Raw genomic sequence first — 17981 nt, forward strand, 5'->3', positions numbered from 1 at the left:
AAACCAGACCGGAACCGAACCGGAACCGACCGGTTTGGGCCGGTTCCGGTTCGGTTTCGGGTCTCTTTTTTTTTTTTCCGGTTTGGTTGTTGTTTTTGGGTAAAAACCGAACCGAACCGAAAATGATCACCCCTACCTCGTACTTGCGGGTAAATTGATTCCGCTGCGAAGGCACGCTGCATCTGCGTTGTGAACCAGTGCTGGAAGAGACAGTATCGGTTGACGGCGCAGGTGGTGTAGGTGCCTCTTCTTGAGAGGCACCTAAGGAAATATCGTCCTCACTGCTAGACGAACTTGTTGCGACCAGACGTGAACGACCAGCTCTGGTTTTCATTCTCTGCATCTATCCAATTTTATATAAACAATTATATAATAAAATGCAAATGTTAAAAAAAAATTCGACACCACCTCCCCTATACTTATACTACTCAAATTCACAAACCTGCAAAAATTCATAATAGCCACAACCAATTGAGCCAATCTATATTAATCATGTCAATAATAAAGTAAAATTACTAATTATTCAAACATATTTAATTACTAATTCTAAGGTAAATTCAACATTAACAATATTAATTCAAAAAATTAATCAATAATTATGTCAATACAACAATAAAATATATTCAATAAACTAAAAAAGAATTATAGACTAACAATTAAAATCAATGGAAAAAATTACACAAATCATGCAATAATAGAGTAAAATTACTAATTATTCCAACATATTTAATTACTAATTCTAAGGTAAATTCAATATTAACAATATTAATTCAACAAATTAATCAATAATTATGGCAACACAACAATAAAATATATTCAATAAATTAAAAAAAAATTATAGACTAACAATTAAAATAAATGGAAATAATTAAACACAAATCACGCAAGAATAGAGTAAAATTACTAAATATTCTAACATATTCAATTACTAATTCTAAGTTAAATTCAACATTAACAACAAATATTCAACAAATTAACTAATAACAATTATGCCAACACAACAATAAAAATATTAAAAAAATTCAAAAAACAAATTATAGACTTTAGAAAAGAAATGTACATACCTTAATAATGTGTTGAATTCAAAACTTTATCTACATTACAAAAATATACATCAAAACAATAAAATAACAAAAATAAAATCAAATAAAATAGATGAAAATACATACCTTTTAATGTGATGAAGATTCACAACAACAAATGTTGCTAGATATTCTAGGTGAAAGGCTTGAAGGATTGAGGAGAGGAAAAAAATCAAAATTTTGAGGAAAAAATGAACCGAAGGGGCGGGTGCTGGGATATATAAGGAAGTTTTACCGACGGATTCATCGACGAAAATAAAAAATTATTATTATTTTACTTAAATCCGTCAGTAACGGGTCAAAAATCCGTCGGTGATTTTTGAATTTTGCACCAAATTTTTTAATCACGCTCCATATTTTCGCGGTTCGTCGGTAATAGCACCCAGTCGGAGATGCATTTAATGCACACCCTTTGGAATTCGCACATTTCATCGGTATTTGTGTCGGTATTTATGTCCCACCGACAAATTACCGACGGAATAATTCTGTTGGTAGAGACGTCGGTAATTGTGAGATGCCGACGGACAGTGGTTTGTCGGTATGGAAGTCGGTGATTGTGGCATTTTGCTGTAATTATTTTCGAACTCTCTGTGAGATACCGATGGATAGTGGTCCGTCGGTATGGACGTCGGTGATTGTGGTATTTTGTTGTAATTATTTTCGAACTCTTTATGATTGTTCAATGTACAAGAAATGTTGTGTTTGTATTTCCTATTTACCTTCCTGCAAAAACTTCAATGATAAACTGTCAATCGCACAAAACAATAGCAACAGTGCTTAAACAATAAGCTGTAAAATATTTCGTGTTACAAAATATATCATCCATAATGTAAATTACATGAAGAAAAGGGTTTTACACAGGGCTTCGTTTTGATAGTTAGTCAGAATTTTCTTCTTCTTCGTCATTAATTGAATAGTCATCATCTTCATCGCAATCTTCAATATGGATATCATCTTCTTCATCGACATTTGCTTGTCCGCTAGATCTCAAAACAACGTTCAACTCCTCTACGTCAACATCAACAAGACTATCATCGGAAACATGAAAATTTGAATTTTCTTCCAATTCAATCGAAGGAGCAACTCTATATGGTTCAACCAACTCACTAACTTGAAAGACTTCATCTCGCACACTTGTGTCTTCGTTCTCATCCTGAACAACCTCGATACGACCCCGATTTCATTTTTACAACGGACAACCAATCAACTCTTGATTGATCCCTTCTAAATGAAGGGGTGTATGTGCAATAAACTTGTTGACATTGCTTTGCGAAAACAAAGACATCGTTTATGTTGCGGTGTCTAGCTTTTGAGTTGATTTCAACCAGACCATAGTACGGATCAACTCTAATTCCTCTATCAGTCGTGTCATACCAATAGCATTTGAATTAAAACACTTTATTCTACTCGCTATGATATTGTAGTTCAACGACCTCTTCTAATCTATCATAGTAGTCAACTTCTAACTCACTACTAATGGATCCTTTAACACAAACACCACAGTTGTATGTCTTTCTTCCTTGCCTGTATTCTTCAATATGGAATACATATCCATTGATAAAATACCCGTTGTAGCACTTAACTTTTCTTGCAGGCCCGAGGCTTAGTGAAGACAATGACTTAGGCGCACTCCTTCCCATTTGATAAACCTTGTGTATATATAATGTACATCAATAAACAGTAAATGAACTTGAATCTTGTTATGACATGCATACGTATAATAATTTTGCAGTTAGAATGAGTTTGTGATAGTGCTTACATGTGTTCTAAACCACGTGGCGAATTGTTCATCTTGTAATTGAAAAATCTAAGATTCGGTCAGCTGTGAGTTATTGGAGAGCAAATATTGTTGATGCTGCCTGCAAGTGATAATGAGTGTATGATATTACAATATATAATTAACAGTATATTACTGACAAATTTTAATTAGTATTACACATATATAAACTTACTGAATAAACGGTCTCAGCTCATCACAGTTAAATATAATCTAGTTGTGTGCTTATTTGAATTCTATTTTTGACAGATATCTTCCTCTTACGGCATTTTTAGGTGTGGGTCATCCAGTATTGGAGAATATTGACAAGTTCCCACTGGAAGGCACTTCACCGCCATCATCATGCCGTGGAACGCGATTGATTCTTGTTCTCAGATGAGGTTCGAAATAGTACAAGATAAATGTTGAGATCTCCTCAACAATATAGGCCTCACATATCGAAGCCTCAACATGCGCCTTGTTCTTAACATTTTTCTTGAGATTAAGCAAGTACCTGCATTGAATTACAATTCAAGTATTTTCAATTAAGAAAAACATAGAAAATACTTTTATATATGAATTACATTGCAACTATAATATCTAACCGTTCGAATAGGTACATCCATCTATACTGGACCGGTTCTCCAGCTTTTGCCTCAAACGGTAGATGTATAGGGAGATGCTCCATTGAGTCAAAAAATGATGGAGGGAATATCATCTTAAGTTTGCATAGTGTCTCAATGATATTCGTTTGAAGCCTCACAATGTGCTCAACATTCAACTTGCTGGAGCATATATCTCTGAAGAAATGATTGATCTCCGTCAATGCATCCTATATTCCCTTTGGTAACAAATCACGAAAAGCTAATGGGATGAGTGTTTGCATAAACACGTGGCAGTCATGACTCTTCATTCCATACAATCTGCAGTCCTCTATATTAACCAGCCTTGATATGTTTGATGCATGTCCATCCGAAAAACGCAGACTCTTAAGCCATTTGTAGACTAGTAGTTGTGCGTTTTTCTCTAACACGAAGTTTGCCCTTGGTTTTGCGACCCGTGACTCATCATAAACCAACTCCATATTTTTACGATTACAGTATAAAGCTATATCCAATCTAGCCTTGATGTTGTTCTTTGTCTTCCCCTCCACATTCATGACGGCGTTGAAAATGTTCTCAAACACGTTCTTTTCGATGTGCATGATGTTAAGGTTATGACGGAGTAGATTGGTCTTCCAATAAGGAAGCTCCCAAAAGATACTTCGCTTTACCCAATTATGGGTTAAGCCAAAATCAGGAAACTTTTGCTTACCTGATTGAAGGCCAAACACAATGTTACTGTACTCTGATACAACATCATCCAATTCTTCACCAGAAAGACGCGGGATGCAACATCTTTTTCAACTCTCCCAACAAAGAAATCTTTTCTATTCTTTTTGTACCTGTGATTGAGTGGCAAGAAGCGACGGTGACAGTAAAAAAAAAAAAAATTACCTCCGTTTGCTAGCGTGAATGCCTTGTTGTTTTCCATGCAGTATGGACATGCGAGTTTCTCATGCGTGCTCCAACCAGAAAGCATTCCATAAGCTGGAAAATCATTGATAGTTCACATCAAAGCCGCCTTCATAAGGAAATTTTGTTTCCTCAATATATCATAAGTCAGAGCTCCAGAGGACCACAATTACGCCAACTCATCAATTAACGGCCGAAGACAAACATCTATATTCCGCCCAGGGCTGCTTGGGCAGGGTATGACAATAGATAAAAACATGAACTCCGGCCTCATACACATTCCCGGTGGAAAGTTATAAATTGTGAGTATGACCGGCCAACAAGAATAGGGAGCAGCAAATGACCCAAATGGGTTTAATCCGTCTGTACACAACCCAAGATGCACATTCCTTGATTCAGCTGAAAAGTCATGATGCATACTGTTAAAGCGTTTCCACGCTTCGCCGTCAGAAGGATGTACCATCACACCATCAACCGCATTATGTGCTTGGTGCCATGTCATGTGCTCAGCAGTCCTTAGTGACATGAATAACCTCTACAGTCTAGGTGTGATCGGAAAGTATCTAAGTTTTTTATAGGCCACTAGAGTCTTTTCCATGCTAGTTCTGGGTTTGTAACGGGAATGCCCGCATGTCATGCATTCGGTCATCTCAGCATTTTCAAGGTAGTGTAACATGCAGAAGTTAGGGCACATGTCAATTTTCCGGTATCCTAAACCAAGGGGTTTCATCATTGACTTCACAGCATAGAAGTTCTCTTTCAGCTTGTTCCCTTCAGGTAAAATGCTTTTCACCCATTCAATAATTTTATCATACCCGGCCTCACTCAGCCCGTGATATGACTTGATGGTGAACACCTGTGCCACGGCCGATAATTTATTGTGGTTTGTGTAGCCATCCCATAATGGTTCGTCAGAATCTTTTAACAAATCAAAAAACCTAGCTGCATCTGCATTAGGTTCTTCTTCTATGATTGGACATTGACTGACATTACCTTGATTCATTCTCATTGCATCCATAACCATATTTCTGTAAGGATTAGTGTTGTTATTTGTCGTTTCATGCACGTTGCTAGCACTCGAAGTTGACCCAACCATCGTTTCTCCCATTCTCCTCTTACTAACAAATACTTCTCCATGTGCATACCAACACTGGTAATTCTCTATAAACTCTTTGTGTAGAAGATGCATCATTACAACATCTAGATGCAGATACTTTTTATTTTGACACTTCCTGCATGGACACCTTATACCATCTCCAGTAAAATTTTTAGGAATAGATGTTGCGAAATTAATAAAACCCTGAACCTCGTTACAATAATCCATTCTCCGCAATCCTTAAGGTGAATCTCGATACATCCATGAACGATCATCCATGACTTATATATATCGAACCTCTATAAAATTATGATAACATCATGTATTAATTAACCAAGTTAGGTAAATAAACTTGCAAAAATATTACTTTACCTCGAGATTATCCAACAAACAATCACAACTTCTCATAAATATTAAATATTCCTTATGATCATTTATTTAATGTCCATACGTACAAATTAATATATATATAAATTTACAAAAATTACTACACCGCAATACCATTGATAAAATTTAAAACGGACCCATTAAGCAAGCTATTCATTATTTCAAAACAGCACATGTAATTCGGTAATTTCATAAATTTTTAACGATTTACAAATAAATACAATCTTACAAAAACTAAAACAAACCATAATAGGTATAAAATTATACATTCATATACTACAAGTTTGTTTCAGAAATAACAATAAAACATGTACATCTACTAAAAAAATACATATAGTAAAAAAAACAACAAATTAAATTGACATTTAAATGTTAAAATTTAAAAAGATAGAATTACTTACAAAAATTGATAAAATCCGTCGGAAAATCATAACACAGATGTTGTGACCACAGAACTTCAAGAAATATAACTTGTTGTGCTGAGATGAGGGAGATTTTTGCTTGGGTGTTGGCTGTTTGTAGATGGGGAGAGTTAGGATTAGGAAGAAGAAGGAGAAATAGGGGAGGAGAGGGTCAGCAGCAGGGAATTATATTAACTTTTTCCGACGGTTTCACTGACAGATATTTCTGTCGATGTATCCGTCGGTCTTTTTGTCGGTAAAATAAACACGTCACCATACGGATCAACCATTTCAAATCCGTCGGTGATTCCGTCGGTAAGTTTAACGGTGAACCGGTCACGTCACTGTACGGGCCCGTTGTTTTGAGTCCGTCGGAAAAAACCTCCCCGCCAAAACTTCCACGTCAACCAACCGCCTTTTTTTTAAAATTCTATACTTTCTGTCCGTAATTCGGTTGGTACTTACCAACGGACTATGTCTATTGGTATGTACCGACCGAATTATGAACGGAAACTGTCCGTCGGTAATTTCGACCTTAAATTGTCGATAGAAATATTCTGTCGGTAAATTCATTGCTATTAAGCGAATCTCTAGTAGTGTTACCTGATGAACCAATTCTCTCCTTCAACTACCCACATTTGAGACAATTCATGGTATTTTAACACTTCAATCCACTTATTTCATTTTTAATCCTCGATTCCAATATTATAGAAAGAGGGACGAAGTGGTGACAGAGAAAGTCGTCAAGCTTCACATTTTTTAATGTAGTTTATTTTATATATATATATATATATATATATATAATGAGTGATGAAAATAATTGGATTGGGATACATTAATTAAATCCATATATATTAATATTATTTATATCAATAAAATAGGATATATAAAGAAAAAAGATGAAGAGTTATATCCTATAATAATTATCAGATATTAATAACTCTTCACACTTATAAATATATTAGATTAAAACTAACAAACAACATAATAACATAAGAAAAAAAAAACAGTCATCTTGTGCAAATAAAATAGTCTAAAAATTATTTCTGCAAATAAAATAGATTAGACAATAAATAATAAGTATAATTCATTAATTATTATTTAATATAATTATATTTAAACTAATACAAGTTTTCTAAAACATGTTTATATTATTTCTTTCTATTATTTTTTTCATTCTTTTTTCCATGAACAAAAAATTTCATTTTGTGTCGTCGGCTTTTTAAAGAAGCAGCGGCCCCTATCATTAAAAAAAAATCTCAACAGCAGGTGAAAAGCATTGGACTGTGTCACGGGCATTTTTAGAAAACGTATGGGCGTCCTTATTGGCACTAATTAATGTTTTTTTAACTTGACAATATCTAGCTACCTCTAGCTTAACACTACAAGATTTCACAGTTTTACCGACGGAAATATTCCGTCGGTGTGTGACAGAACGTTCGTCGGTAAATTATTTACCAACTATATTACCGACGGAATACTCCCGTCGGAATACCTTTTGTCGGTGATTCCACATTCCGTCGCTATATCCGTCGGTAATAAAAAAAACACATTTACCGACGGTTTTACCGACGGCCTGTGCGCGCCAAAAAAAAAAAAGTTTCCCGCTTGGAATATACCGACGGAATACATTCCGTCGGTGTTATGTAAATACCGACGGACTAACTCCGTCGGCAAAAGTGTCGGTGATATTTCATACCGACCGAATAAATCCGTCTGTAAATTCGTCGGTATTTTTATACCGACGGATTATTTCCGTCGGTGAGTATGTCGGTGATGGGATGGCATACCTCAGACACTGTCCAATGCCGACGGATTTATTCCGTCGGTAAATCCCTGTGTATTTTTTTTTTTTTAATTATTTAGAAAAAAATAATATAAATTAATAGTAATACAAACCAATTATGCAAATAAAATTTATATTAAGCAACAAAAACTCAAAGTTAAATAATATTCATTACAAAATGAATGTGTTTAAAAAAAAAAACAATTAATATAAAGATGGAGGAGGAGGAGGAGGAGGAGGGTGGGGGTTAGGCGGCCAAAAAGGATTAGGCGCACATGTTCCGCCTTGTGTCATGTTCATGACCATTTGACGAAGCTCTTCATAGGCCGCTCTTTGTTGTTCAGACTCTGCTCTGCGTTGTTCGTCCGCCAATCTGTGTTGTTCGTTCGCCAATCTTTGCTCTTCTTTGAGTTGTGTGTACGCCTCTGATAGGTGGTCGCACCTTTGCTGCAAGGCCACAAACTCCTTAGATTGGGAGCTCGATACAGATTGGGAGCTCCCACCGGTTGAAGCAGTACCGGTCGACCGCAACTTGGCAGCGGTAGTGTTGGAGAGCCCGTAAACCTGATTTTTATCGGGTCCACCTGACGATCCAGCCTCCATCCACAAATCCGAATCGAATTCCGGATGGGTCGAAGGATCATCCCCGTATCTCTCCCTCAACCGATTATTATAGGTCTCCTGAAAAAAAAAAATCATATTCAATTCAATAAACATAATAATAACTTACAAAATAAAATGGTTAAACAAACACACCACAAACTGTTGAGCACGGTTGTCAACGAACTGTTGCGTCCCCTTTTGGCGGTCATGACTTCGCACGTGCGTCTCCACAAACAGCTCCATAGGGCTCGGCTCACGTCCAAGAGACGTAGCCTATATATAATGAAAAAAATGTATTAACAACAAATTAATTGAACGATATATTTCATTTAAATTAATCTTACCATCCGTTTCGCATGTGCAGCAAACGGAACGGAGCCGCCGGTGTGCGTTGTAACCGAGCCATGAATTTGCCAATTCCGGTTGCCGGCACCGGACTGTGAGCGTCGAGTGAACCGCTCAGACGTCACGTGCTGAAGATAGTGCGGCCATATATCTTCCGGGATGTATATTGGTTTGAAATCCCTCCAAACCGCAACATCGTTCCAGCCTTGTAACCCCTTATCCCTCGCTGTTTTTTTTGCTTTTTTCTGGGCGTCATACCAAAAATCACGCAACCTAATTCACGCACGAAAAAATTACATTTCAAAACATAAATAATTATGTAAAAAAAAGTCGTATTGTTTTCGATGTTACCTAATTGCCGCGTGATTTTCTCACACCCTCCTCACAACACTGTCATGTTCATCGTCCCAGCAGAATCGATGCTGTATATAAAAAAATAATTTTTTAAAATGTTAATAATTTATTTACAATTATAACATGAATTTATAATTAGAAATAAGCTGAAAATTATATATTAACACGAACCTCAAATCTACGAAACCATGCATTGATTTGAGGCATCCATTCAGGATGTCTGGATATCTGACTCCATTGAAACAATGGAATCTCCATCGACGCTTTAAACGCCGATGATATTAATCGGGCGGCCTCAATGTTTGTGAACCTGAAAAGAAATGAAATTAATTTGTGATTACTTCATAAATTATGTTTTAAATTTGTTTTTTTTATATAAAAAAAACTAAAACATTAACAAACTTACATTGAAAGATCGTCCTTCCACTGTGCCTCGAACTGGCGGGTAAATTGATTCCGTTTCGAAGGCATGCCGCGTCTGCGATGTGAAACATCGCTGGAAGAGGCAGCATCGGTTGACGGCGCAGGTGGTGTAGGTGCCTCTTCTTGAGAGGCACCTAAGGAAACATCATCATCGCTGCTAGACGAACTTGATTTTGCGCATCTAAACAATTTTATATTAATAATTGTAAAATAAAATTCAAAAGTTAAAAAAGATACTACCCAAATCCACAATTCTGTAAATATTAACAATAGCCACAACCAATCGAACCAATCTATACTAATTATTCCAACATATTCAACTATTAATCCTAAGATAAATTCAACGTTAACAATTACAATTCACAAATTAATCAATAATTATATTCAAAACAATAAAAAATATAACAAAAAATAAATTCAATAAATTCAACAAATTATACTTCAACAAATTATCAATTACAATTCAACAAATTCAAAAAAATTCAAAAAAATTCAAAAAATTCAACTTTAACTAATTCTAAGTTAAATTAACTAATAACAATTCTAACAACACAACAACAAAAAATATTCAATAAATCCAACAATTAAATTCAATTATTCAACAATTAAATTAACAAATATTCAACAAATTCAAAAAATATTCAAAAAAATTCAACTTTAACTAATTCTAAGTTAAATTACCTAATAACAATTCTAACAACACAACAACAAAAAATATTCAATAAATCCAACAATTAAATTCAATTATTCAACAATTAAATTAACAAATATTCAACAAATTCAAAAAATTCAAAAAATATTCAAAAAATTCAACTTTAACTAATTCTAAGTTAAATTACCTAATAAAAATTCTAACAACACAACAACAAAAAATATTCAATAAATCCAACAATTAAATTCAATTATTCAACAATTAAATTAACAAATATTCAACAAATTCAAAAAATATTCAAAAAAATTCAACTTTAACTAATTCTAAGTTAAATTAACTAATAAAAATTCTAACAACACAACAACAAAAAATATTCAATAAATCCAACAATTAAATTCAATTATTCAACAATTAAATTAACAAATATTCAACAAATTCAAAAAATTCAAAAAAATATTCAAAAAATTCAACTTTAACTAATTCTAAGTTAAATTACCTAATAAAAATTCTAACAACACAACAACAAAAAATATTCAATAAATCCAACAATTAAATTCAATTATTCAACAATTAAATTAACAAATATTCAACAAATTCAAAAAATTCAAAAAATATTCAAAAAATTCAACTTTAACTAATTCTAAGTTAAATTACCTAATAAAAATTCTAACAACACAACAACAAAAAATATTCAATAAATCCAACAATTAAATTCAATTATTCAACAATTAAATTAACAAATATTCAAAAAATTCAAAAAATTCAAAAAATATTCAAAAAATTCAACTTTAACTAATTCTAAGTTAAATTACCTAATAAAAATTCTAACAACACAACAACAAAAAATATTCAATAAATCCAACAATTAAATTCAATTATTCAACAATTAAATTAACAAATATTCAACAAATTCAAAAATATTCAAAAAATTCAACTTTAACTAATTCTAAGTTAAATTAACTAATAACAATTCTAACAACACAACAACAAAAAATATTCAATAAATCCAACAATTAAATTCAATTATTCAACAATTAAATTAACAAATATTCAACAAATTCAAAAAATTCAAAAAATATTCAAAAAATTCAACTTTAACTAATTCTAAGTTAAATTACCTAATAAAAATTCTAACAACACAACAACAAAAAATATTCAATAAATCCAACAATTAAATTCAATTATTCAACAATTAAATTAACAAATATTCAACAAATTCAAAAAATTCAAAAAATTCAACTTTAACTAATTCTAAGTTAAATTACCTAATAAAAATTCTAAACAACACAACAACAAAAAATATTCAATAAATTCAACAATTAAATTCAATTATTCAACAATTAAATTAACAAATATTCAACAAATTCAAAAAATATTCAAAAAAAAAAAGGAATGAAATATACATACCTTAATAATGTGTCAAATTCAAAACTTTATCTACATTGCAACAAAAAACACCAACACAACAAAAATAAAAACAACTAAAAATAAAATAAAATAAAATAAATTAGAAAAAAAACACATACCTTTTAATATAATGAAGATTTACAACACCAAATCTTGCTAGAGATTAAAGGTGAAAGTGTTTAAGGATTGAGGGGGGGAAAATGAAAAATCTAGGCTGAAAAACGCAGGAGAAGAGAAGAAGCGGCGGGGAGAAGAAGAAAAAATGAGGCGAAGCGGCGGGGGTGGAACTTATAGGTCAATTTTACCGACGGACTCCCCGACGGAATTAACATCCGTCGGTAACAGGTTACAAATCCGTCAGTAAAAGGTCAAAATTCCGTCGGTATTTTTCGAATTTCGCCCCGAATTTTTAAAAGCCCTCCAAAATTTTCGAAGTCCGTCGGTGATTCCGTCGGTAATATGACAAGTTCAGGGGCGCATTAATTAACGCACTTTGGGAAACGCGCGGTCCGTCGGTAATTCTGTCGGTAAAATGGGTAACCGACAAATTACCGACGGAGCTACGCCGTCGGTAATACCGTCGATGGTGGTTTTATGTTTTCGAGCTTACTGTGAGATGCCGACGGATGTTATTCCGTCGGCATGGCCGTCGATGATTGTGGCGTTTTGTTGTAAATATTTTCGCACTCTCTGTGAGATACCGACGGACGGTGAGTCCGTCGGCATGGCCGTCGGTGATTGTTGCATTTTGTTGTAAATATTTTCGAACTCTTTGTGAGATACCGACGGATGGTGAGTCCGTCGGCATGGCCGTCGGTGATTGTGGCATTTTGTTGTAAATATTTTCGAACTCTCTGTGAGATACCGACGGACGGTGAGTCCGTCGGCATGGACGTCGGTGATTGTGGCATTTTGTTGTAAATATTTTCGAACTCTCTGTGAGATACCGACGGACGGTGAGTCCGTCGGCATGGACGTCGGTGATTGTGGCATTATGCAGGAAAGTTTGTCTTTGTATTGCCTGTTTACCTTCCTGCAGAAACTTAACTGATAAACTGTCCATCACATAAACACAATAACCACATTGCTTAAACAGTAAATATTTTGTTTTACAAAATACATCATCAATAATCTAAATTACATGAGACAAATGTTTTTACATAGGGCTTCATGTTCATAATTAGTCGGAATTTTCTTCTTCTTCCTCGTCAATTGAATTGTCATCATCTTCATCGCAATCTTCAATATGGATAACACCTGTGCCACAGCCGATAATTTACTGTGGTTTGTGCAGCCATCCCATAATGGTTCGTCAGAATCTTTCAACAAATCAAAAAACCTAGCTGCCTCTGCATTAGGTTCTTCTTCTACGATTGGACATTGATTGACATTATCTTGATTCATTCTCATTGCATCCATAACCATGTTTCTGTAAGGATTAATGTTGTCATTTGCCGCTTCATGCACGTTGCTAGCACTAGAAGTTGACCCAACCACCGTTTCTCCCATTCTCCTATTACTAACAAATACCTCTCCATGTGCATACCAACACTCGTAATCCTCCACAAACCCTTTGTGTAGAAGATGCATCATTACAACATCTGGATGCAGATATTTTTTATTTTGACACTTCCTGCATGGACACCTAATACCGCCTCCAGTAAAATTTCTGGGAATAGATGTTGCGAAATTAATAAAACCCTGAACCCCGTTACAATAATCCATCCTCCGCAATCCTTGGGGTGAATCTACATACATCCATGAACGATCATCCATGACTTCTATCGAACCTCTATAAAAAGGACCCATTAATTAAGCAAGCTCTTAATTATTTCAAAACACAACATGTAATTCGGTAATTCTACAAATTAAACTTTAAGAATTTTCAAACAAATACAATCTTACAAAATCTAAAACAAACCATAACAAGTATAAAATTATACATTCATATACTACAAGTTTGTTTGAGAAATAACAATAAAACATGTACATCTACTAAAAAAAAAATAATACATATACTAAAAAAAACAATAAAATTAACATTTAAATGTTAAAATTTTAAAAGATAGAATTACTTACAAAAAATGATAAAATCCGTCGGTAAATCAGAACACGGATGCTGTGACCACAAAACAAATACAACTTGTTGTGCTGAGATGAGAAAAATTCTTGTTTTGGGGTGAGGGGGGGCTGGTTATTTTGCAGATGGGGAGGGTTAGGATTAGGAAGAAGAAGGAGAAATGGGGGAGAGAGTGTCGGCAGAGGAGCCATATATTAACTTTTGCCGACGGACTTACCGACGGACATTAATACCGTTGGTGAATCCGTCGGCAAAACCGTCGGTAATTCTGACGGGCACTCGACACGTCACCGCACGGACCTGCTGTTCAAATCCATCGGTGATTCCGTCGGTATTTTTAACGGTGCACCCGTCACGTCACTGGTACGGATCTGGCATTTCAAATTCGTCGGTGATTCCGTCGGTATTTTTTGACGGTGAATAGGTCCCATCACGCGTACGGGCCCCAGTTTTTAATTCTGTCGGTGATTCCGTCGGAAAAATCACCCGCCAAAACCTCCGCGCTACTGCCCGCCCTTTTTTCATTAATTCTGAATTTTCGGTCGGTAATTACCGACGGAAATAGTCCGTCGGTAATTACCGACCGAATTACCGACGAATATTTTCCGTCGGTGATTTCGGCCGAAAAATACCGACAGAAAAAATTCCGTCGGTATGTCCGTTGGTATTTAGCGATTTTCTGGTAGTGTAAAAAATAAATTAAATTTTATTAACTCTATTTTTATACAAACTCTACAAATAAAAAGAATTATGCAAATGATTTTAAATTAAGTGTTTTATAAGAATAAAAATACTTGATCTTGTAATGTAGAGTTTTTATAAGAATAGAGCACTTATTCTACATTTCTTTTGAGAGCCTCACAATGTATATTTTATATGTGACTTCCCATGTGTTGTTTTTCTAAATAAGTTTTGAACTGTATTGTTATTGTTATTATTATTATTATTATTATACTGTAAAAAAAAAAAACTAAACAATCAGAACCTTGAAAATGGAATCAATGACAGATGAACCTCTTAATTATAAGCCACCAGGGAAATTGTGAACAGCAAAGATCAAACTTCCCACCGACTTCCTTGTAGAATAAAATCGTTTCCATTGGCTGGAATAAAATTGCAACAATAAAAAATATAACTCAATTAATTAAATTTTAAATTTAATTTTTAAACATTATCAATATTAAAAAGTCATCTTAACTTAATAGTTAAGCTATTAAATAAAATTTAAAATATAATTTATATTATTCTTTAACACATCTCCTCAAGTGAAATTATTTTGGATTTGAAATTTATACAAGTTCACATTATCTTGGACTTAATTTTTATCAAATAAATAAGAATAGTAAGATTTGAACTCATGATCACTTGATCATCAAGACTCTAATATAGTGTCAAAAAGTCATCTTAATTCAATAGCTTAAATTGTTAAGTAATATTCTAGATATGATTTATATTATTTTCTAATAACTAGTTTAAATTTAATAAATATTAGAATTATTAAAGATTTATAATTAAAAGTCTCATACCATAATAATAATAATAATAATAATAATAATAATAATAATAATAATAATAATTGCTAGTCAAATAGCCCGGATGAACATCCATGCATGCTTGTACAATATGCGACCTAACTTTTTAGCACGCAAAACGAATGCCCTTTCTGTAACTATTCAGAAACTGTTCTCTTCTCTAATGTATACCTAAACATATCAGCCTCGCTCCTGATCACCCCTTGAATCATCTTCCAAAGCATCAAAACTTCAACTACTAGAAACAAAAAGGTTAATGACTGCAGATCATCGGTATATATATAAGGAAGGCAAGGCTAGCTAGGATTTATATCAGATTCAGAAACATTCAATTTGTACTGTTGCGTGTATACTTGCAGATAGAGAGATATATACATATACTGTAGTTACATATGGAGAATCTCAAGGTTCTTGTGCTTGCATTCTTCGCTGTCTTCTTATTACTTGTGTTGGGCGCTAATGGCCAGCTGATTCCTATGCCTCCACGCCCACTATGTGTCTCCCAACTTGCACTGGTGAACTATGCGTGTGGAAGTTTACTTCTAGCGCCACCAGCCACCACCTCCCTTCCTCCCTCCACCGTTGTCTTCCCTGCAGATGATGATAACAACCACGGGCAGAGGAACGGACACAGGCATGGCCATGGAGGAACGCAAGAAGATACCTGTTGCCGGTGGCTTAATGATGTGGATGACGAATGTGTCTGTCAATTACTGGTCCGCTTGCCACCCTTCCTTTCAAGGCCTCGCCATGAATACACTATCAAGATTGATGACTATTGCACTGTTTCCTACACTTGTGGATTTTAAGTGATTGTTGCTTGTCTCATACTACATACATATTGCGGGTAGATTTTCTTTGGAATTCGGTGATATAAGCTTCGACTATGAATCTTTAAGAGGTTATATAGCAAATATTCAGCTAAGATGTTTTCCTTTACAGCAAGTTCTACGTTTTCGTACTTCCATGTATTTTGCATTAATCTCTCTTAAAAATAAAATGTAATTGATGGGTTGAAGATTTAAACCTCTAATCACCAGGCGTATGATGAAGAGGTGAGAAGCGTACTCGGAAGATCAAAGCCCAAGTGTAAATTACACCTCCTTGGATGGATCTCCAGTCAAGACATTAAACTCAGTTAACCCAGCTTGACTTATAACGAATGGGAAAACACCACGTGCTAATTTAGGTTGTCATCATCTTATCATCGATCTTTATTATAGATATAGCCTTGTGGTTATGGAATGGGCAATTGGATAGCATCTCCAATAGAAAATGCTATTTTAAAGAGGTAAATTGATAAAATAATATTTTAAATAATATAAATATAGCTTTTTTTATCATGTATATTTTAATGGAAAAAAGCTATTTGAAAAGCCAATTCTATTAGAGTAGAATAAAGAAGTGTTTTTATTTTTTTTAATGATTTTGATGTTATTTTTTTTTCACATGGCTAGATTTAATTGATTTATTCTTTTGTTGGCCTCACTTGATTAATTTTGACTCTTTTGAGAGATATGTAGGAATAGCATTTGTGGGAGAGAAAAGGCATTTTAGCATTTTGTTTGGCTTTTCCTTTGGAGTGTGCAAAATAAATAAAGAAAAGCCAAAATATTAATTTTTTTTATTTTTAGCTATCCATTTAGCTTCTTCATTGGAGATTATATTTCAATTTTATGGCAATTCAATAATACTCTCACCAATTGAAGTTGACTTTGAACAAATAGTATAAGAAAATTAATAAAATGTCAAAGATTCAATTTTCCATTATAGAACCATAATAGTTTTGAAACAAAGATAGTTGTTGTAATATCATCAAATTCTTTTAGATCATAATTAATTGGTCAGATTTAATAGTAATAATTTACGTAAAATCAAAGTAAAAAAAAATATCTAATGTAGCTAGAGACAAGAGTATTGTTGTTATACATGACTGACTATAGAATCTATAGAATTAAATCACAATCTTAATTGAATTAAATTGATAATTTTTTAATTTAGAAATCATTTTTTACAAAGACTTTTATATTCATTCAAAATAACTTAGAATTTAGATATTTTAAAGAATTTATAAATAAACATATCTCATATTAATCACTTATTATATATTTACAAGATATTAGTTGTAAATAAATAAATATATTTGTTTATGTAGGATGTTTCTCCATGTCGACTAGTTTGATTTTAAAACATGCAATTTTGTAGATACTAAGTAAAGGAAGAGGTTTTTTTAATTCTAGACTCAGCTATATTTCTTTGTTAATTATTTTGGGTGAGAAGACTTTAAAAACTATGAAATTAGAAGTGACTATAGAGGAAGTTTTTCAATTGAAGAATTTTGTATTTGTATTTTAAAAGTATTTTTAAAATAATTTTTATATTTTTTATATTTTCAGATCATTTTGATACACTAATGTTAAAATTAATTTTTTAAAATTAAAAAAAATATTATTTTAATATATTTTTAAATAAAAATTATTTTAAAAAAAAACAACACGTATACTTTCAATCATCTTGGTATGAAAAAAAAGAATTTTAAAAAAAGTCTAATTAGAATTAAATT

General features: G+C 33.3%; 1 protein-coding gene across 1 annotated transcript; it reads left to right on the plus strand.

The window, feature by feature from the left end:
• Positions 1–15810: 15810 nt before the first annotated feature.
• Positions 15811–16227, plus strand: LOC118044187 (uncharacterized). The gene has a single exon (XM_035052394.1). It carries the CDS (start codon positions 15811–15813, stop codon positions 16225–16227), a length of 417 nt encoding a protein of 138 aa, XP_034908285.1.
• Positions 16228–17981: the final 1754 nt, after the last annotated feature.

The sequence above is a fragment of the Populus alba genome, chromosome 2 (assembly GCF_005239225.2).
Source record: "Populus alba chromosome 2, ASM523922v2, whole genome shotgun sequence".
In the NCBI taxonomy this organism is placed as follows: Eukaryota; Viridiplantae; Streptophyta; class Magnoliopsida; order Malpighiales; family Salicaceae; genus Populus; species Populus alba.